Consider the following 23,514-nt stretch of genomic DNA (forward strand, 5'->3'; position numbering starts at 1 on the left):
TTATTGCAGAGTACACAGTTCCTGTGACCTGGATACTGTGTCAAAAATGTTTCAATAAATGGACCGGGGGGGCATTCTCACCTTGTTCGCAGTTCTTGCCTCCGTAACCAGTCGGGCAGTCACAGCTATAGGTATTCCACTTGCTAACACACACTCCGCCGTTCTGACACACACCTGGTGTGCAGAAGTTTATCTTTGCCGGACAACCTGAAGGGAAAACAGATGCGGTCAAGAGACACAATTTGTTGTCATTCTTTTTAAGAAACTACCAACATATTGTGTGTTGAATAATAATTTGATTAGTTAGAGCTGCATTTACATGTTGCTAACATGGGCTAAAACATAGTATAAGGATCTTACAAGCTAAAGTCAAGTACCTTAATGGCTCACTAAGTTTAACATTACCGGTCAAAACAGCGACAAAAAGCATGTTCAGCCTCTCTTATTTTAATATTTACCACCCGTCTTCAATGCATTTGACAATGAACTACAAAATGAAAAGTCACTTATTTCGCACTGGTTGCCAATAATCTTGGCTTCTAGCATATGTTTCATTATCCTTTAATTAAATAAATATGTTACTAAATCAAAACATTAGTTAAGCCGAATTATTTTTAAGTACTCAATGGATTAATAACATAAATAAGAAGCATCTTAAGACACTTTTATTCGTGCAGGTTTTTCCTTGATTCTCTGAGACTCTCGATGGTCTTGACCTTTTAAGTATATATTTTATTGGGTATTGTTTTGTTTGTTAAAGCATGTTGTGACCCTGGTCTAGAAAAGCACTCTACAAATAGTACTTACTTACTTACTTGAGTGCTAACATAAAAACCTTGCAAAAGGGACTAAAAGGAAAGTAGAAAATATAAATGAAGCACAGCTGTTTTGGTCTAGTTAGCATGTTTCTAGCTTAACATTCAGCTACATAGCAATGTTGTTGTTCACTCACCACCCTACTTGTTTAAGTGTTGAATTTTCGCAAACTTACTAACTGTGGAAACCTTTGCCGTTAAAATCCAAATAGCTAAAGAGAGAATAGTTCAAAGAAAGCAAAAAAACAGACCTGCACTGGTGCCGTTGTTTGCGATAAAGCTTGCCATGTCAACCGGCCGACTGTCGATGGTCAGGTTTCTCATGCAACCAACAAAGTCTCTGTTGCGGACTGGAAAGTCTTCTGGTAGGTTTGGAACACCGCCTAGCAAAAGTGGTCCAGTAAGATCTAGTGACCTGTAAAGGAAATAACAAGATATAAGCACTCACGTTTGCACCAACACTCCTAAAATAAGGTTTTTTGAGGTGAAACTTAAATCTAGTCACAAGTGTGGTGATCTGGAGCAAAAACTGGGTCATTGTAGGAGCTGATTACGAACCTAAACTTCAACCAGCTCTGGGAGAATTAATGTGACACAAAGCAGCAGCGAGAAGTTGTTACAGCCGTCGCTTGTGCTGGAAGATTAGTCTTGGTGGGCAAATCTTGAAATAAATCTGCTGTAGGTTCGGACCTGTCTTCCAACCATAAACAGAAGAAGTGTGATCTGGAAAATGTATGTTTCCGCTTCAGGCTCAAATACCAGTGAGGGTGGTTTCTTCAAAGAAGTACTTAGGTTACATCATAAATCTTATGAATCCTAAATAATGACGAGCCACTTGCGCTTTCATGTGTCATCGCCGTAAAAAATATTTTTGAAGTTGTAACATATAAAAAACTGAATATAAAATACACCTATGTGTAATTTACTTGTCAAAGGTTTGTATATATTTAAGGTAAAAGTCGTACTTCTTTAGTCCCGTCTGGGTTCCCTGAGCAGCACAGGAGTAGTTTCCTATCTGCCTTCCAAAACGTATGGCCATGGAGATGTCACAGTCGTCAACTGCTACAACGGCCACCTTCTCGCCAGACGGGCCATGTGGGACACCAAGTCGTCCGATGTTTGGCTGAAAGAAGAGTTGAAAATTTGTTAGTTTCAGTCGATACGTGCCATAACATGTTACCATGAAGCTGTTAACAACTTATTTGGCACAGCTTGAGAAAGCACTTAAGCTTAAGCCATGATGCCTTTCATTACAATGATATTTATATTATGATACTGTTGAAAAACTTAGCTGGTATAGCAGGGACTGCAGGAACTTTATTAGTTTGTTTTTATCAACTTTTAGCTCAAAGTGTAGCAATGTTTTTTATGTAAATAAAAATGGTATGCTGACTAACTGACTTGCTATGCATGTTGCTGACCAAGTCTTTGTCCTGTCTGTAACTCATTAGCAGCTAATTTTAATAAAATCACCTCAAATAAAAGTCTGGTCTGATGACTTCCCGTCTCAGACGTGGGAACAGAGCAGCACAACACAGACTTTGTGAGTAGAGACGACAAGAAGCTCCATTGTTTGTTGCTAACACCTCACTATGACATAGTTGGCTAATGCCTCCATCAAGGCTGTTAGCAGAAAATCTGGATCGGCTTATGAAATCAAAGAATCACTTTTTATAAAAGCTGAGAGCAGAACCTGTGCCTAAATGTACTAAAAACAACAAAGTTGGAATAAAATCTGGCCAAAACACACACAAAAAACACAAGTAAGAAGATACTACAGACACTACACAGTGAAGTAAAGAGGTCAGACAGCTAAAAAAGATGAGCAGGCAGGGACAAAAGCAATGGACAGTGGGACGCTCTGTCTGGTGGTTCGTGTTTCCAAATAACAGTGTTCCTTAACCCTGGTTTCCACGGTAACCGAATGAAACAACAAGATTTGAATCGTTAACCAACCTATGTGGATTGTTGAAGAGAATAACAATCATTTGATGACAACAATTGTTATTCATGCAATATTGAAGGTGTAAATGTAACATGTTTGGACTTGTCACAGGATTCCCCTGATGTTACGCACAAGTGTGTTGTGTTCATTTGCTTTTGTAAGCTATAATCACCACGTATGACCACCTCACGACCCACACAACAGGTAACACCAAGTTTGTGTTTCCGAGACCAAGCAAGAGCGGGTCTTAAAGTGCCCTCACTTTTGGGGCCCCAGTGGAGTCTCTTGTTTATCCTAACGGTAGGACGGTTGAAGATTCTCTTTCTACAGCGTCATCTCCAGGGACGACCACCATGGCAACGCACTTGATCCCCACAGCTAGCAACAAAGACACACTCACAAATCTCCGTCACACTCTAAATCAATGCATGCTGCACCAATCCGGGGTCCAACACACACTATAACCAGGTAACCACATGACAACTCTACTTACCTGAGAGCCGACAAGAAACCTGATTGAGTAACATAGAGACAGTTTGAAAGTTTTCTGACACACAAAATCTCCTTAAGAGGGGAGCAGGATGTTTTGTGTGTGAGTGTGAGGCGATGCAGATGTGTGTATTTCGGAAGGATGTCTGATGACTCAGAGTGTGTTTAAAGGCAGGAAGTAGAGAGTGGAGCAGCAGTCGGGTCTAATCTTAAGGGTAAAAGGGCGCGTGGTCTTTTGTTTAATCTGGACGGGTCTAAGGAAACACCATTGTTGGGGAATCACACTTGTGGTAGGCTCAAGAGTGTGTGGGTCTAGCGGGTGAAAAGGTGAAGGTGCCAAAGTTCTGTGGGCAGAAATCCGTGGGGCCCTAAACCCTATATTGTTTCTGAGAGCACTGAAGTGTAAAACATAGAATCTAAGAGTAATATAAATATTGTTTTCCTTCCTGATTAATCGTTTAACTATACAATATAAAGAGTATATTTTAGCTTATAGTGTGGCGCCTTGTGTTCGGCTCATAGTTTAATATTGATTTAAAACATTATTACATTGTTATTAACACAGAATAAGAATGACCCTAATTTTCATTCAGCACTGTAGCCAGACAGACCCAGATCCACAATTCTATAGAGCAGTCCATTCCTCCACATCTTCGCAACTTCTTTTATAAAAAGAACAGTGCCCCACAAGGTTCTGCTCTTGGCCCAATCCTATTTACAATCTACATGTTCCATCAGACAATTTGATCAGAAAACATTCTATACATTTTACTGTTATGCTGATGGCACTCAGCTATATTTATCAATGGAGCTAGATAGAAGCAATCAGATTACACAACTAAAGGCCTGTATTACAGATATCAAGTCCTGGATGACCCCAAACTTTCATGTTTGAGGTTATATTAGTTGGTCCACATAATCTGAGACAGATAACATTTCAAATAATGATCTAGCTTTTTATAATCCTACTGTTAGCATCACTGTAAAGATTCATGCTTGTTTCACCTCCTGGCTGGTCTACTATCACTCACTTCTGTCAGGATGCCAGAATATTAAACTGAGTTAATAAAATATTAAAATGAGTTAGAACTAATACTTTTTTAATCATATAAAAATGTTTTTTGATGGGTGATGTTACCATTCATGCTAACACCATCGCTACTAAAAAAGTAACAGTAAAAGTAATTATTGAAATAAAGAATCATATCAATATACAGGGTTAAATGTTATAAGATGAGAACACGCATCATCCCAAAAAACATTGTGCATGCATTTTGACAATTTCTGGCTGATTTTGAGTCCATCATGACCTCACCTGCCCGGCGGCAGTGTAAACCTAGAAGTGTCAATTATTCACACACACTTTGCTCCCAAGAGGCCGAACAGAAAACCTGCTATGTGTTCAAGCCCATACGTAACCACTGTCTCCTCCTGCTTTCATCTATCATTGCAGCAGATGGACAGCGGCTATTGTCCTCACAAGAGAAACAAATGTGTGGACGACACAGAAGTGAGGTCAGGTAACTAGATAAGACTTGAGAGGGACGAACATGTGATGGATTCACTTCAACATCATCCTCAAGCATTTCACGGTTGTTCCCTTTTCAACTCAGCTTGTTTCTGTAAAGGATTACATGGATACGGACACAGCTCAAACGTAAGTTATTGTTCGCTCAAACTGACTAAATACATTATTATATGTTATTATAAAGTGCGGAGAGGTGGTGGCAGCACGGAGGATTCTTGATCAGGCCTTAATGGAAGACACTTAAGAGGGCTTGTTGATCTTGATATACAGTAAAAGGCCATCAAGACTCATCAGGTCTGCAGTTAGAAGCAGCTAGATCACAGAAACAGACTTGATGGCTCAGATTCAGAGATAAACAAAGACATTAAGTGTTCCTCTCTGGTTTCTAAATGTCCTCTTGTTTGAGTTCAAGGTGGAGGTAAAACAGGGTGAGTGCACAGGAAGGAACGGACTGACAGACCAAAGTGAGGAGGCGGAGCTTAGTGACAGATTTATCAGATTTGGGCATACTCATCTCTGACGTAATGATAACTGAAGGTTTGGGGTTCCACGCCCCTATCTGTAAGACTTGTGAGGTCAACAATGGAATCCAAAAGCATTGATCATGTTTTTAAAAGCTCCAATTAAGATGAACAAGTGTGGAAGATACTGACTAACTTAAAGTTTAGGATGATGTTATAATGACTGTTGATGACTTAAATATTGTGAAATACTAGCAGCTCCCTCGTAACCACTCAACCAACAAAGTCTAAACTGCAGCAAAATTTAAGGTTAGTAGGTCTTCGCAATCATTTTCTGGAGGTGCAAATCGTTTCTCCTTGAGTTAGGGGCCAGGAGAAAAGTACCTTTGGTAGGTTTACCCAATAACAATAAACTGACTTCACCAGCTAGTGAGCGCTATAAATTGAACCGAATTGAACAGAGATACAGAAAAATCATAAATAATAAGTAAAAGATTTTATGGATCTATTAGAAAACAAGATGTGTCGAAGCAGAATGGAGCACAATACTGGTGTTATATTCTACAACAAAGTATATGCAGAGTTGGCAAGAAAGGTGGGGAAATCAGAGGACCAGTGTCTCTTGGGAAGTATTTCTTGGCAGTTTAAATATCCTCATCACCATTACTAAAATATGAGCGATTTAACAATTCCCGGCTTGCAAGTAAGACATGAGGACTAACTTTACTCCGAGGCACTTAATAATTTCATGAGCCAGACTTGGGGGAAAAAGTAATGACTCCAAACAGATACACCAGACCAAAACACAACACCAGTAAAAAACTACTGAACAATCCAGAAACACAGTGGTGGTTCCTTGAGATTGTTCAGGAGTCAGAGGGGGTGAGATAAAACACCAGTGAGGGGAGAAAACCACACCAGTGGGGACTACACTAGAGGTTGAAGGTTACCTCCTTCAGATTGAGCTCCAGCCAGGCAGTATAGAGCGGGAGCCGCAGAACCCCACTGGAGTCCACCAGACTCCCCCCTTCCTGGGAGAGACACACGGTGAGAGAGAGACGCTCCATTAGACTCAAACACATGGGCCAAGATTTCAGGTCATTTACTATCAAAGCCATCAATTAATGATTTTAAGTGTAACGGTGTAAATGAAGGCTCCCCAGCGCCTCAAAGAGTGAGCAATGCGTCATCAATCAGCAACTTTGATAATTTGAAATACATTAAATGAGTTCCAGAAAGTTGCAGAACTAGAGATGACCCATGCTACCTCTGATGCTAGTCTTGAAGGAGTTTGGATCCATAATATGTGAATCTCACATCCGAGTACCTATGTCTCTAGTTAATATGAGCTGGTTTGTACTTGTTTGTTTCAAATGTCCTATTGCCCAACAAAGGCCAGGTCAGTGGAGTCTGCTGTGCTACACTGTATTGGAAAAAAAGTGTCATCTTTGGCTAGCTACTGACAAATTAAGCCCAGTTTTAAAGGGTGTCTAAGAACTACATAATAACTGAGCACATCAGATGTTTGGTAGACTATTAACTTGTCTACTGCCCCCTGTTGGAAATATATCAGTTGTAACTCATACAAATAAATGTATAACTTCCATATTTGGGCCAAAAGCATGGATTCCATGCGAGATCAGTAAAGAACTGTAAAAAGCCCAGCATTCTTGTCAGTAACATTTAGAGAACTTGTTGAAGCACATTACAGTTCCAGTAAAGGTGAAATACCGAAGTGAAGCAGAGTTTATTTACGGCACTTTAACCCTTAGTGTGAAGTCATTAGCGCTCTGATGATTGAAAGTGTGTTGTGGAGGACATGAGGCGCCAAGACTGAGAGTAATGTACATAACAAATATGTACACAACCAGAAGAGGCCACTTGTTATTGCTATGCTAACACGATTATTAATATTATTGTTATTATTATTATTGTTATTGGTATCGTTATTCATCCCCATAACAGCATTCAGCCCCTTATAAATGCAAGTGGATATCTGCCCTTTCTCCTGAGTCTCCTGAGTCAATGTCCTGAAAGGGAAAAGCGATAGAAGCAGAAGCTTATCTAGTCCCGCCCCCATTACCCTCGAAATGAAACCATAGTCATAATCATCAATCCATCCATCGTTCTATCTATCCAACTGACATCAACATGATCGTTTGATTTCCAGGTTTCAAGACCAGGTTTGTGCATCTACACAAGAAAAGTATGATTGAGTCTGTTCTTTCACACTAATGAGTTGTCTCTCACTATTAAGCAATTCAAGTAGCAGGGATAGACTACAGCCATCCTTGATCCTGCCAAGGGTTTACACAGATGAGAATGAAGGTCAAACACATCTCATGAATAGCATTGACCTATATATAACACACACACACACACACACCTACACACAAAAACATTATATGACTCACAACAACAACTGAGTCAAACATTTCAATGAGTTTACATGTCAAGTCAAGTTAGTAGACACAATGGAACCACTGAATGACATAAGTAAGTAGAGTGAACACATTGTTAATTAAAAGAATAAATGTCCTGACATCTATTTAAGCGAGAATGGATTAATATTAGACTGTGTTCACTGAAGAGAATCTTAGAGGTGGATCATACACTTCCTGTCTGGTGTCTGACATTTCCTGCAACCTGATGCATCATTTCCTCTTCTGCCCAAAATTTAAGATGATCCAAGGATACACAATTGTACGAGCCCCTGTGTGTTTCCTCTGCTGACACAGCCCAACGTCCTTGAGAGTTTGTAGCGTGGAATTTCAAAAATGTCCTGCCACATCTATTGTTTGAGGATTCTAAAAGTATACACACACACAAACACAGACACACACACACAGACATGATGCAAACATTTGCAGCTTCCGACTGTTCAGACCATTTGGACAATAGCAAGTCTCCGTCTGTTGCCGTGGTGACGCTCCCCTAACCTTTGACCTTTTGTTTTTAAATACCCTGGCCCTGCAGAGAGTTCCACATCCAATCCTACAAACAAGAAAAGAGGACACTCGTGCAACTGCCTGACCCAGTAACCATACCTTGTCTTTGTGTGTCTGTGGGTGTGTGTGCATGTGTGCGCCTGGCTAATACTGTCACACACTTGAATGAACCTAATATGAACAACCTTCTAGGCTGGTCCAAATATTTATGTTGGGGGTAAACAATGTTGTTGTGATATTTGTAAACAAAAGCTCGCTACAAATGAGATATGAGTATTATGCTAATTCAATTTGCATTACAAAGTGTTGAGCATAACGACAATATGACGCTTAAAATGACAACAATATGCGGACAATATCCAAAACCCAATAAAGCTGTTCCTTCTCCAACTAAAAGGAAAACCAACTCCTGAGATCCAAACTTCTCTATGTGGTGGGGATAGAGGAAGAGTAAAGAAGCATCTTATCTGAGTGACAACCTCTCAGACTTGTTGCCCCTAGAGAACACAGGAACATCATCAAACTTGTTAAGAAAGAAGATCCAGATGACCTCACACCATCAGAACCATCTCTCATCGTCTTCGCCAAACCTCCTCCGGCGAACTCGTCGCCACATTCACATGTCAACACATCTTGTCTTTTGAGAGAATGTTCCTCGCAGCAAATGCTTTCCACCGTGTGGATTTCCTCCACTGATCTCTGATGCCCGATCGAATTACAGCCAATCATTTCTTTCCCTCATCAGTCAACACTAGATGAAAATATGACCTGGTGCCAATGTTAGTCGGCCCCCAGCTAATTTGACGGAATGTGTCACCAACTCTGCTCAACACCGTCTAGTCTCACAAGTCAATCTGTCAATCCCACTAGTATGAGCTGTTGGCTGGTTTGTCTTTAGCCCATGTATTCTTGCACTTGTTTGCTGGGATATATTTATATGTTTGGGAAAAGTTTGCTGTGTTAGTATCTTTCTTTGAAGAGTAGTGTGACAGGACATGAACATGACAGACCAGCCCATTTTTGGGTTAATTTCATTATTTTTTACTGGCTCCCACTGAGAACTCATGTCAATCCATATGTCAATGCATTACAAGGAGGTGCTCTTTGAGAAAATATCAAAGCATAGAACAGGAACTTACAGCCCACAGTACTATGAGATTCTGAGTCATCCACAGAATTCCTTGAGGTCTTGTCAACACCTAACACCCAATTTAGGAGTTATTCCACATACAGTATATAACAGATAAAACCCTTTGCTTTGGTGCAAATTCCTTCGAGGGTTTACACTGGCTGGTGTTGTTTCAATCCCAGAGACATGTGGATCTATGTCCCTGGGGTTGTCGGAAATCATAAGAATGATCCAGAGTATCAATACTTTCCTCAGATCTAACACTGGTGCCTAGATGGCTTACTGTGCTGCTAGGAGCTCATGAACAGTGAAAGTCTTAAACCCAACTCCTGGCCTGAGGTGTGATCTGCTATCTCTGCTTGTCTTTCTACATCAGATTAAAAAGTTAATAACCACATGGGTCTGTTTAGACACAAATACTCTCTTGTTGTCATGCAACCAAAACACACACAATCAGTCCCGGGGAACAACATAGAAGTGAAGAAGCTAAACGTGAGCATGAATCCTCATATTGATGAATTGTTCTCCTGTCATGTCAAGCATTTTGAAGGCTGAGTAGAGAAACAAGAGGTGAACAACCTGTGAAAGGTGAGACGGTGGATGCTGTCGACAGCAATCAGCCCGACAACTGGGGCTCTATCTTTGACATGTTACGCAACACAGGTGCTGCTGTAACACGATGCTTAGCCTCCAGAATATTCTTGCGTCAAGTGCCCCTATTTTCCGAACTCAATTACATTTTCATTTTATTCTCTAAGTTGCTTTTAATTAAGATTTTAGTCCTGAAATCTCCCTTAATACAATTCAATGAATTGACAGAACCATCAACCTTCTTTGGTAGCATTTTTGTATCTTTTGAAGATCATGATCATGATCTAACAAAGATGCAAAATCCTAAATTCACATTTATAATCTTCCCTTTATTTTTTACTGGGGGCTAGTGAGTTGGTGCGTAGCATCGGCAAATCCACCATCCACACATAGCTAGTCAAGGCATTATGTTCTCTATTGACAGTGACATCTCAGCACACCAGACAGTTACTTCACACCTAATAAACAAGCAGAACTATCAACTTGTTTATACTTTTAACAGCTCAGAGTTTCTCTGGCTCCTGTCGGGACAACACCCCTGCAGGCTCTGGAAGCTGGTTGGAAGGTAACACCATTGATCGGCTGCAAAATAGCTGTTCAAATATAAAATTACAAGACAAACGGTCATTCTAGAACACTTGTGAAATAATCTTCTCTTAATGCAAGAGGACCATCGTGGGAATGGCACCAAAGACTGTTTTTATGAGCCATTGTTTATACTAAAAGGTTTGAATGGGTCCTTGTGAACAGGTTTTTAATCACCTCAAAAGGATGAAAATAACTCTGGTTGTAACATAATCCCACCAGAGTTACGTGAACTTGTTCGCCTCATCAAGCTTGAATCAGCCTTTGGGCTTGACTTTCATCCCTTCAAGTTTCTACTATTGTATACGAGCGGATCTCAAGCTTCTTACCTTGTTGTAGTAGTGAAGCTGGACCGAGTGCCACTGGCCGTCGCTCACTCCTCCTTGGACAGAGGGTGTCACGGTGGTCTTTGTCTCCCCTGAACCCAGAGACAAAAAAATTATGAATGAATTAGACATCTTAAAAATTAATTTGAACCAAAACTGAGGTTAATCTGGCATCTATCAGCTAGTGTCAATATATCCTCATGAACACACTGAATGATTTAAAAAGCTTCAGAAATTTACAGCACAATCAAAAGCATTCCAGCGCATGAGTGGTTAATGCTTTTGTTTCGTAGTAGACTCTGGTGCCTTTGTCGCTCACTCGCTTTTTTCTCCCGAACCCCACATCTATCCTCTCCATCTGCGTCTCCCTCTGTCGGTGAGGGTCACAGTTCAAGTTCTGTTAGGCAGGCCTTTGCTGGCTGCCATTTATGTGTTTTGCAAAATTCAATAAACATTTGGCACATTTTACCATGTTTGCCATCTCTTGATTCTTAATTTTCCTTTTTGCGTCCAATTAAGTGTCAAATCAAGGAGGGTGATTGAGTTACTAAATAGGAACTCTTTGAGCTCACCTGTGCCAGCTAAGCTTTTCCTTGTAAAAAAAAAAGAAGCATTGCGCAATCAGTTACTCTGTATGTTCCATATAGATTATTGATGAAGACTAAAGTCTGTGTGCTAACCTGACAGACCACTCCCCTGCACACAAACACACACGGCAGCATCATAAATCACGAGCACAGCCGGTTTGAACCTGCAGTTTCATCGAGAAAACACAAACTGAACGTGTTTACTGAAGGAAGGAGCCGCGCAGGAATCCACCTGCCAATCAGTACAACGAAGACCTGGAGAAGTTTGAGTTAATGAGTCATCTATGTTCTGTTGTCCTCTGCTCATTAATTTCTAACCGAAGGAAAGAAACTTCACAAACAATAATTGCCCATTAACCTGATGACTCACAGACTTGTATTTTGTATTTTTTGAACTACGGAGCTTGGCTCCAGTTCCAAACTTTTCTGCTCCACCCTTTTTAATCGCATTGAGCTGGAATCCTCCATGGGAGGGCCAGGGAACTCTTTCAACTACCATCTGACAGTTGCTTCAATATTAAGAGCCATTATGACTACTGACCTCCAGAGAAGGTGAGCTGGATCTGCTCGTTGACGATCTCCACAGCAATAAAGTCGTGTTTCTCGTTGAAGCGTCCGTTGTAGAGCAGAAGTGCGTTTCTCTCTCTGGTGGCGAACCTGGCAAGAAAACAAACATGTTTTGAAGGAGTGCGACATCTTTTCTTTAATTATTTATCATTGTGTGACGCCCTGAATGTTGTGTTCAGTCATGTTTAACCACTGATCTGTTGCAAAAGTATTTTTTGTTTGGAACAAGAGACAAAGTCTGATAGGATCCTGAAAATGTACCCATGAGTTCTTTTGAGATTTTGTTTGTGACACAAATGGTGACTGGAGTGTAGCCTTGCACACTGTTGTTGGGCTTTGAATTCTTAATCTAATAGAAGTTTAACTATTTTGATGACATCAAACATTTCTGCAGACACACATCAATAGTTTTCAGAGGAAAGGTTGTTTGGAAAGTCGAGCAGGAAGTAAGAGGAAACACTTTTCTGTGTCTGAGCCGGTTAATGAGCAAGCCAGGGGTCACATGTTTGGGTCGGGATTGTGGGTTTGAGGGCAGAAGAGTCACATCGCAGATGCCAAAGAGGCTGCAGGACAGGAAGCCAGGACGGCTGCACACAAACACTGATAAGGGAAACTCGTCAGGAAAACTTTTCCTGTTTTCACCTCCCAATTTTCCCACCGTCACTAGGCAAACTACGACTCTCCATCCCAAAATTACCGAGACACACCCATGGAGACAAACCAGCAGTCAGGCGTATACAATAGTTTTGCAAATCAGCAAAGTTTTGTAACTTTCCATGAAGTGGGACATTTTTGTCAAACTGTTTCATTAAATATTTCATAAAATGAAGTTAGAGAATATACTTGTTGTGTCACAACATCTAAAATCGTTCAATGTAACTGTAGCAGTAATGTGGAAAATTGGAATTGGGGACCCTGAGAAAAGTGTTGGACTCACATGAAGGAGATGGTGAAGTGGAATCGCTGCCTCAGACCTCTGAAGGTGATGAAGGACTGTCCAGGGAAGCTCCTTGTGGTCATCTCGCAGTACGGCTTCTCGAATTCGCCCGGCGGACACTGGCACATGAAGCCGCCCGCCAGACGATTCACACACTCCCCGCCATTCTTGCACACACCAGGAACACAGCGGTCCGAGAACGTGCTCACTTCACAATGTTCTCCTGAGAGACCACAAGATGATGAAGACACTTAAGATTTATATTATTAGTCACAGATATTTTTCTTCTGAATTATATTATTACTTGAAAAAATGTTTATATACACGACAAGATTAAAATAAGATATATAAAGGATTAAATAAATACTTAAGTTGTGCAAACATTAACTAAAGAAACAACATCTTAGTTGCAAATATGAGTATTTAAAGTAATTTCTCTACAGATTTGAGATGGATTTATTTTTTGTCTTTCCTCACGCCGTGGTAAACATTTTCATTATCAAGACACAACAGCGCCTGTGTATTTCCAGACCTATGCAGAAAAGTCCAGTTGTGCTCAACTCGTGTCCATATTTGGAATCAGGCACAGACTTAGAGATTGAAGTACAGGAGGGTTAATGGAAACTTTGAAATAACAGAGATTAAGATGAACAGTCAAGTGGAGCAGGATTCTACTCTAATAGCTCGTAAATAAAAGAGATGCTTTGATTCCAGAGGACAATTCTTAGACAAATTCTGGTGAAAGATTTACGATTAAGGAGTCTGTGGACTGAGACGACTAATAAGAAGTAAAGAACCTTTGATGTGTTATTAGATCATGTGCAAAAACTGAAGCTTCTTTAGCATGTATTATTGTATAGAGGAGCCCAGGATGTCTCGAATGTTCCAGTCTCAAATATCTATGGCCAAAACTTAAGGAGAAAAACCCATTAAACAGGTTGTCTTGGTCAGGATTTCTTTTGGAATCCTTCACACACCAGGTGTCACAGATTACTCCTAACTTATAACTATAAGCTTCTAAAGCCATACTTGGTTCTGCACAGAAATCTAAAGTGAAACAAAATCATGGTGACTCTTAATATTGCACGCTTCACTGAAGCTCTTTGGTTTGTTCTCTAGGCTGTGGACTCGCTGGCTGCTGCCCAACTCTGGCAAACTCCCTGGGCTCTGTTTAGGGATTTTTATTTCATATTATCTGATCCAGTTTCCTGACTGTAAATTCCTCCTAAATCACTGCAAAACTCTTTCTTGTGGACTCTTGGCCAAGTCCCCTGGATCTGTCAGAATTCCTCATTTATTGGTGCCATCTCACTGTCCGGCTGTGATCAGCAGGGAAGGTGGAACCAGGTAATAGGCCTTCTCTCCTCAACATAATCCTTCTTTCCGAGGGGGGAATTACAGGGATCTAGTTCGCCATAATGCAGGAAACCCAAGGAGGGCGCTGTCAGCGGTCCCATTAAGAGCTCCTGGTGGGTCATGCCTAACAGAACTTGAACTGTGACCCTCACCGACAGAGGGAGACGCAGGTGGAGAGGATAGATGTGGGGATCGGGAGAAAAAAAAGCGAGTGAGCGACAAAAGCTGGAATAATAGGATAATTGCATCAGATAAGGTGAAGGAAGAGGAGGAGAGTGTTGGGAGAGCAGGGATGAGGGCTGTCAAAGCTCCTGAGGCTCTATTAGCCAGAGACAGAGGAACGAGACAGTCAGGTATCAGATGAACACAGGCTGAAATATTTGGTTGAAATGTTCTCATCAGTGATCCTGATTTTAAGATAATCTTGGTCAACAATCTTTTACAGAAGAGTATTTCAACATCATAAACTACACTTTTGTATTGATACTAGCTAGCAGTGTCAATATTAACTTCAGCAGCCGCCACAATGGTAGTGTTATAGTGTAAGAACAACAAGGAAAAATGGCTATATTTCAATTTTATAATATTGCATTTGTGTTGTTATTACGTCAAAAGCATGAGTTAAAGGTGTTTTCTGCATCAGTTATCGGCCATATACTGCTAGTTTTTGAAATGGGTTTACTAATAAAATATCACTACAATAGGGGGCTTTCCAACTTATAGTTGCCATTGTGCTATGAAAAATAGCAGTACGAGCTAAAAAGTTGTTGTTACCAGTAGTAGTAGCACAGTATAAGTTGCAGGAGTAGTTACAGTAGCCGTAATAAGAAATTAGAGCACAAGAAAGGCTGAAGAAGCTAAGCTAGTAGTTGGAGCAAAGTGGTGACAGTGTTGATCAATTGTGTGTGTGGGTGTGTATGTTTGTCTGTGGGTTAACATTTACATGGTGCTCCGAGATCGACCTCCGTCTTCAACAATAGCTTCAACAGTACAACCTGTCAGTGCGGTTTTGCAGTTTTGTACGCCTCACTTGAGCCTTTGTTGCAATAAATACGATCTCTCTCAGTAACGGAAGCGACTGGAGCTTTTTCTTCATACATATATGATTTAAACTCCTGCCGTTATGGTATTATATTACATCTACTATATGATGTGTTAGTAGGGATACTAGTATGAACAGTAGGACTGAAAGATGAAGCAACATTCTTAGTAAAGGTTGCAACGACCTTCATGTAATATACTTTTTTCACAATCAAATATCACCAGTTGCAGCATGTGAGAAGTTGCAGTAAAAGAAAAAACACATCATGAGTTGAAGAACGTGGAGAGACTCACCAGTAAAGTCCTCTTGACACTCGCAGGTGTAGCCTCCTTCTCTGCTACGACACCTGCCGTTGTTCATACATGGACCGGAGTAGCAGAGATCAATCTCTGTCTCACAGTAGTCACCCGTGAAGCCGACTGGACAGCGGCAGCGCAAGCCGTTTATGGGATGGATTGGTCGGAACAGAACAGTGTCCGAGGCGATGAAGGGCGGCGAGCTGTCGAACTTCAGCACGGACACACACTTCATGTAGTTCTCGCAGGGCTCGCGCAGGCAGATGTTGTCGTCAAATGGTAAAACCTACAGGAAAGCATCACCATGATAAATCTCAGGGATCAGGATGTGGCATTGAAAGTTTTTTTTAAAGGTTTCTGACAACTTGAAGAATTACAGTAGCAGATGGCTTTGTCTGGATTGGTCTCCGAGGGGGGGGGGCTTTTCTCCCCTCCACCATGTTTAAATATGTTATTCTGTTATAACAAAGTTACCGAGCCAGTTTACAATGGGATCTTAAACACAACTGAACCTGTCAGAGGTTTAGGTAAGATTTACATAGAGTTGGAGTGGCTGTTATATGAAAATACACTTCTACTGGATCAGTCCAAGTCTAGTTAGTGACGCCCAAAAGGTCACTTACATAATGGTCATTGAACCCCCCTGTTGCCTCTCTAGAGTATATAGAGCAAGTGGACAAAGGACTCAAAACATGTACAGTGTATTGCTCGAGGTACATTATCATCTTACCTCTTGAAAAGAAATCCTCCGCAGCAGAGTTCTGTTGAGATAGATCTGCTCTTGCAACTCTTCAGAAGGAAAGAAGGATCCCTTCCCTTGCACACCGTCTGGTTGCAGGGCCGAGAAGGTAACATTCAGGATGGACCCTTGGACGTCCGTGTCGTTCTGGATGTTGAAGACAAACACGGCCTCCCTTTTGGTGGACAGCACGGCTGCAACGCCATCCATGAAGAGGTTGAGCAAAGGCGAGAGGAAGCGCTCCTGCGACATGTTCTCAAGGCGCACGGTGATGCTGTTGGTCAGCATGTCGTCTGTGATGATGGTCACTCGCAGCGTGCAGCGAGCCTCCACCACGTGTAAGCCGTCTGGAGAGGACAGACCCGAGAAATATGAAAATCTAACCCACGTTACCAAGGTCGGATTGAGTTCAAGAGGAAACCTGAAACTGGCAAACCTTTTCAAAACATTTCATTTCACATTAATAGCTGAAATAAATAGATGTAAGCAACCGCGTGAGAACTTTCTTCCTGCAACGTTTCATTTAAACTTCTCACTTTGATTAGATTACACAGATTAAAATGCTGCCAATAATGCTGCCAATAATGCTGCCAATTATACTACGGAATGTTTTCTTTGTTTGTCACCTCAGTGAACTACAGCTGAGTATTGATCAAAACATTTTGATACCGGTACCCGTAACAAATGCCTTCAATACTTTTTTTTATATATATAAGAAATTTACATTAAACGTAGAACAATCCTTGAGAAAAATGTAAATTTTACACTCCAAGCTAAGCTAAAAAAAAAAAAACTTGCTTTCAAGTGAAGAATTAATCTAATGTTTCCTGCCTTAGTCACTTGTTAGTTTATCTCAATAAAATCCACAAATTATCAAGTTTTGATCACGGGTGGGTATCAAAAATTGGCACTGAAAGATGTCGTGCTAAAAAAGAACCGACGTTCAATACCCAACCCTTACTCAGGACAAACAATAGATGATGTTATAGTAGTAAATGGAGTAAGGGCCATCTTAAGGGAAACTGTTCAACACTTCAAGGATCTTAGTAGTGCGGGCAACAGAGTGTGGGAGTATTTTGAATAACTGCCCTCCAAGCGTGAAGGCGTCCCAAATTGAATCTTTGTGGGTCAGTTCCGTCTGGGGTCCCAAACACGAGTAATTAGATCAGTCTAGGATTTCTCCTCTGGGGGGGTCATGGGGACTATTCTCCACTTCTACTGTAGATTGAGGAGAAGTGGCTGAACTACAGCTGACAACAGGTGGTGAGACCACATGAGATCTGCCGGGGAGCAGGGGGGAGGTAATACTGTTGAACCAACGGTGTGTTGGTGGGGGGGTCAGATAGCAGGGATTCTTAGTGTGGGTGGTGGATCAGTGGGGTTCGAGGGTTAAAGAGTGGGCCATCGACAGTTGCCGTGTCACTCTCAGGCGCTGATGAGGTCGCGTGTGAAAGGATGGCGTGGACAGAAGACTAGTCTCATGACAGATAGAGGAACAACAGTTCTGATTCTGTAAAGATAGCGTTACGTCCCTCATGGTACTCCTAAAACCAACTGAGACCCTCAAAAGCAAGACAATGCAATGCCTCATTAACTTGTCATTCGACAGGACGGTGAGGACAGCACGACAGCTGAACGAACTGGACCACCAGACTGAAGAGTGAACGATGTAGCTGCCTGGCGTCACGCTAACAGATGTACCATTTAATGTCTGTGTGACTAGTGTACGCATGACCACACCTGTCTACTATACAAATGACAAAACATGTCCGGAGTAGATCAGAAATGTTCTAATGAGCAGATGATTCACATTACGATGACGTAGCACTTAACACGTTAACTGGTTAGAATTAGATACATGCAAGGAGGGATGGGAGATGAGATCTTGCTTAAGGTGGGTCAGGCATCTTTTTGGATGCTTCATTTCACTTTTGTGCCGTTTACAAGTCGGAGGATACCAGAATACCTCGTCGATTATCTCCTTGGAACATCTCAGAAAAAAGATGCAAAACAGATTTTAGTGAACCAAGAGGCATGTATATATTATTCACTTGATGAAAAGTCATAGCTGTACAACCACATTTTAAAATACCAAAAATCTTCTGCCCTGTAAATACAAGATGCGTGTGAGGTGAGCTTTTTTGAAGAGGCATCAAAGATATATTAAAAAATTCCAAGTGTTACCATGTTCAGGTTTTACTTTATGACTATTCAGTTCTACAAAATGTAGACTGAATTCTAGTCTTAATCCGTTCAAGGCACAGCATATTTGTTTGTGACACCAAGAGTGTAAAGTTAAGAAACTAAGAAAAAGGTTTTTAAGATCAATAATGATTTGGGGTCTGAATTTGCAGTGAGTGACAACCAGTCCTAAAATGAACACCAACTGTTTCTTCTTCAAGAGCGTCCTGACACGAACTGGCAGTCAAACTTGTCTTATCACAACAAGGTTTGAACGCTCACTCAGTCATCCGTCTCGTCTGAATACACAAACTACCTCAGACAGAAGCTAGAGTGACACTTCCACATCTGATTCCCAGCCAGAGTGTCAAGGCAGAAAAAGGAGCAGAGGTCGCAGCTGTCAATCAATAATTTGTCAAATCACAACCTACAAACGACTTAGGTTTTAACAACACCATTGGAAATTCATGAATTACAAAGGTATTACATAGGGGCTTTAATTTGGAAAAAAATAGAAAAAGAAGGTAGTAAAATACATTAAGATAAAATAATATTATAATATAATTATTACCTGTGATAAGTGATTAGTCAATATTAAACCAAAATATTGGGCTGAATTAAAATTATATAAATACATTCATGTGAAAAAGATAAATAAAAAGTAATATACAAAGAAGAGATCGGTGGTTTAGTTAAGAACTGAGTTTTATATATATATAATTGTTTTTATTAACAAAAATGAATCACGTAAAAGTAAGAATTATATATCTATTCACAGATTCAAGAAATCACTTCATTATAGAGATTTCAAATCCTACTTCGCTATCACATAAATAAATAACATTTTCCACAGATACATTTATACTATGTTCAATTTCCTCCTCTGTCCATTGGCTCTATTATTAGCTCAACAGCTGCCGACTCTCGCTCCATAGTGGAAAAGGCGTGTCACGTGCGAAGCCAAAAAAAAAAGATAACTTTACTAGAAAAACATAAAAACAACAGGGGCGTCAGAGGAACGCTGGGTTTTATTTAGAGCCACAACTTTTCATGGATTTGACTAAACTAAATGTTAAAAAAGGCTACATGTTACTGTGCTAACTTCTGAACAAACTCTCTTAAGTCTTCGACCCTATTTTAGCACAAGACACATTCTATGATTATTTCATTGTTTTTTCATCACTAATAAAGCCAGAAATTATAAAAACTAAATGATCATCTTGACACTTAAAGCACGAGGGTGTGAACGAAGTAGGCAACAGACGTGTCAACAGACGTGTCAACAGACGTGTCAACAGACGTGTCAACAGACCTTACAGTTAGCGTCTGTTGTTGCTGGTGATAAGAACGTTAATGAGCTGTGAAGTTAACTGTGAGCGTGTCAATGAAGTGGAGAAAACTGATTCTGTTCACACAATATTTACACTTCTGTCAATCACGTTTTTGATAGACAATTTCAATCGAACTGTTCTATGAAAAGGAAAACAAAATTTGATCTTTTAATTTTGCTTTCCAATGAATCTGGATAAGGAAGACATTTAAAAAAAATGTTATTTGTCGTAAAATAAGATTTATCTGATTTAACTTTTACAATGAAAAGCCGATTGCAGTCTCTTTCTCTCACACACACAAGAGTGAGGACACACTGCTCAAGACGACACACTAAACGTGTTGGAATCAACAATTGTTCCACTCAGGTGGCCGACAGCGTGCAGTGTTTGTTCAGTTAGCCAGGATGACAGCCTTGTAAACAACCGTAAACTAACACAACAGACTGATGAGGTGACAAGCCCACCAGAGTTTCAAACCCTCACACACACACGACAGAATGCTGTTGAGATTTGAATGTTCTCATCACATCCTTCTGACATGCATGTTGCTAAAAAGCTGTGTTGAGAAACAATAATGATGTCACTCGTCCGGAAGTTTACAAGTCAGGTCCACATTCTTCCGCCTGGCAACCGTTTTATTGGGAGGTGAAACCGTTTAAAGACTCTCCAGCTCAGGGGCTGCAACTTACAACAGCCTTTAAACTTTCAAATATTCAAACCAATACAGAACCTGAAAGCCAAGCTGGCCTCAGCCAATCAGAGGGCAGACACTATAGAGGGAAACGCCCACAAGAACAGCAAGTAAAACTATTCAGAAGTGAATTATCAAAGAAATAGAGGAAGATTTGTAGAAGTTGTTGTTTCTGTCACGTTTAATTTGGGTAATTGTTTTTGTTTAAAGCATTTTATCCTTATTACAATAATTTCTGAACTTTTTAAGTTTTCTTGGTTTCGTTTATTCATCTTTTTACCTTTTTCCGCTGAACCTTTTCATGCTTCAAATTGTATTTATTTACATTTACTTTTAAAATAAATTTGAATTTGTTGTAAATTATGTAAGGTGTGAATCTACTGTAAAAACATATACAATATATTGCATTATATATTAACACATATATTAAAAAATATATACATGTAAAAGAAAACATATCCCTAAATTAATCAGGAAAGAGACTTCCTTGAAAATCAGCTGCATAAACATACTTTATTAATATGAATATCTTTTTTACTGGCAAAAAGTTCTTGCAAACTTAAAGCTTAAACATAATTGAATGGTCAAGTTGAATCTTCTAAACCCATAGTTAATTCAATAGTAGCCAGACACACCTGTTCACTGACAGTTGTCTTCCTACAGCACAGATTCTGCAAAAGTGACAGAACTCTGGAGTAAAGTTGGTTCAGAACCGCATGTGTGATCATCCATCATCACACAGCTGCTAAAGTCCAATTTCCCTACAACACCTGCAGCTCTTCAGGGGTCAGAACCAGACCCCCCATCCCCCGCTTTCATCCCTCCTTACTAGCAGGATTAGCTTCTTCCAATTCCACCTCTGACCGTAATGAAAGACAAAAGATTCCTTTCACCTGAGGGGAGCGCAGAAGTGGAGCGTGCATGGGTGAGGTCTAGGGGGAGTTAGAAGGATAACATCCCTGCTGCAGTCAGAGAACAGGTGGGATTACACACAGGCTCTGGATGGAGTCCAGCAGACGGAGAACAGGTGGAACCAAGTCTTGGTCAAGTGAGGGAAACGAACGATCACTTGCTGAGTGGTTTTTCAACAGGGACTGAAGGCGAAGTATGAGTGATTTCTTTTTACGTGCATGTGTAAACAAAGTTTAGAATGAATGACATTTCAGATGTGAGCTAGCCCAGTTTGATCAGTGGACAGCAGAAGAAAGTTATTCACACTTGGATCATTTCAACGTTGTGTTCTTTGTCTAGAATCACACAAGCAGATTTTTACAGTCTTAATTTGAGAGTTGCAGGCGCCTGCAGGTGTGAAGTGACACATCAGGCACACACTTCTGTAGATTCTTCTGCTCGCCCATCCAGACGTAGGAAATGATTCATGACGTTTGAATTGAAACCTTAAATTATCCTGTCAGTGAAACACTTCTGCCTTCAAGTTCTATTTCAATCCAGGCCACACCTGGAAGACGTCTTTTCTAGAATCACAGGAAGCTTTATTTCTACCCGGGACCGACCACAAGCGCAACATGAGCTCTGTGCCTCGTGGTTCGCTTCAGCGTCTTCACCTCCACCTTTGAGCTGAATGGACTTTCATGGCTGCACTTAAGCGGAGCACTCGGGGCCAGTGACTGCCAGACCCTGCTAGAATATCTATGTCCCATTTAGGAACCCTGAGAGCGCCTATGAGGAGAATAGCAGCTCTGTTTGGAAGGCAGCCGCTCCAGGAGAGGCAGAGAGACAATACTGAACCAGACCTCATCAGAGTTTTTCCTCCACTGTTTCATTTGCAACCTATTAAAACATTTACAATTGAAGCAGACATCGAAAAATCTAAATTTGATAAAAGTTTGAAAGCACTGAAAAAGAATCTACAGTTCTCTTTCGTAGGTATTTAAGCGTTTTGATCAGCAATTATTACATGATCGGGTTAAAGATGACTTCATAGATGCTATTTTTTTAGTTTTAAATTATTTCACTTTTAGTTAGGAACCTTATTGTAAAGTATAAATATTTTATTGATAATTAAAAGCTAATAGCCACTTTGGAAAAAAAAAAAAAAAAGATTGGCACATCCAAAAAAGGAAATATGGACACAATGAGACAAGTGTGTGACATTTCAAATCTAATCATGCATCAGAAAACCACATGGTCATGAAATAGGTGACTTGGATATGTTCCATTTTGGATTAAATCTATCATATACAAAATCACTTCATGACATTTCCAGCATTATCAACGTGATAAAGGCGATACAAGGTTGATGCATGGACAGGAAGACTTGAGATATAACTGGAGCAAATAACAAAACATTTATCATCAAGTTTGTCTGACTTTGCAGACTACGCAATGTTTTTCTTCATATTGTTTGGGTGTGTGTGTCTGTCTCTGTGTGTGGTCATCCTATTAGTATTAGCACAATTAGCTCTTTTTCAAAAGCCCTCATTCATGAGATCACAGTGAGGTGAAGAGTCAAACGTTCTGTGAGTGGAGTCGCTCGACCAGAACCAGGAATGCACAGAAGTCCGGTTGCACTCGGCTGCCGGTCGCACAATCGATCTTTCAATTATGTGATACACAAGTGTTGTGTCGACGTGGAATCAGACGTTCTATGCACTGATCAGAGGACTGATACACCGAAATGGACTAATAGTTCCAATAAAAAGCTGATCTGATCTCTTTAGAACCACTGAAACGTAACTGGACCGAAACTGGATCCTGTTACACTTGAACCAAGTCCAGCATTCTGGTCGAACAATTCATTGATACAAAGACTCTTCAATCATTTTGGGATGTTTATAACAGCAACTTGATCATTTATTTTATAAAACAATGGAAAAAACTACACAATAATATGGTGGTCAGAAATAATGGTTAGAAGAAATGTCTCCCTAGAATAAATTACTCAAGCAACAGTATGAATGAATAAAAATAATTTTAAAAAAGCCGATTTTTTTTAAGAGATAAAGAAAC

The 23,514-nt window shown here is 40.4% G+C and overlaps 1 protein-coding gene across 5 annotated transcripts in view; it reads right to left on the reverse strand.

Moving 5' to 3' along the window:
- The window catches only part of celsr1a (cadherin EGF LAG seven-pass G-type receptor 1a), a 55,759-nt gene that overhangs the window by 14,942 nt on the left and 17,303 nt on the right, over positions 1-23,514 (reverse strand). For 4 of the 5 annotated variants that reach the window (XM_087787841.1, XM_087787842.1, XM_087787839.1 and 1 more), the window contains exons 2-10: positions 16,333-16,688; positions 15,600-15,888; positions 12,909-13,131; positions 11,946-12,061; positions 10,821-10,909; positions 6,189-6,269; positions 1,781-1,938; positions 1,067-1,230; positions 82-207 (exon numbers count right to left, since the gene is read on the reverse strand). In XM_087787841.1, coding sequence (XP_087643967.1) covers positions 82-207; positions 1,067-1,230; positions 1,781-1,938; positions 6,189-6,269; positions 10,821-10,909; positions 11,946-12,061; positions 12,909-13,131; positions 15,600-15,888; positions 16,333-16,688 — 1,602 coding nt within the window. The remainder of the gene's footprint in view (positions 1-81; positions 208-1,066; positions 1,231-1,780; positions 1,939-6,188; positions 6,270-10,820; positions 10,910-11,945; positions 12,062-12,908; positions 13,132-15,599; positions 15,889-16,332; positions 16,689-23,514) is intronic. The other variant, XM_087787843.1, reaches the window with a different exon arrangement.

Source organism: Callionymus lyra, chromosome 3 (assembly GCF_982586985.1).
Source record: "Callionymus lyra chromosome 3, fCalLyr1.hap1.1, whole genome shotgun sequence".
NCBI lineage: Eukaryota > Metazoa > Chordata > Actinopteri > Syngnathiformes > Callionymidae > Callionymus > Callionymus lyra.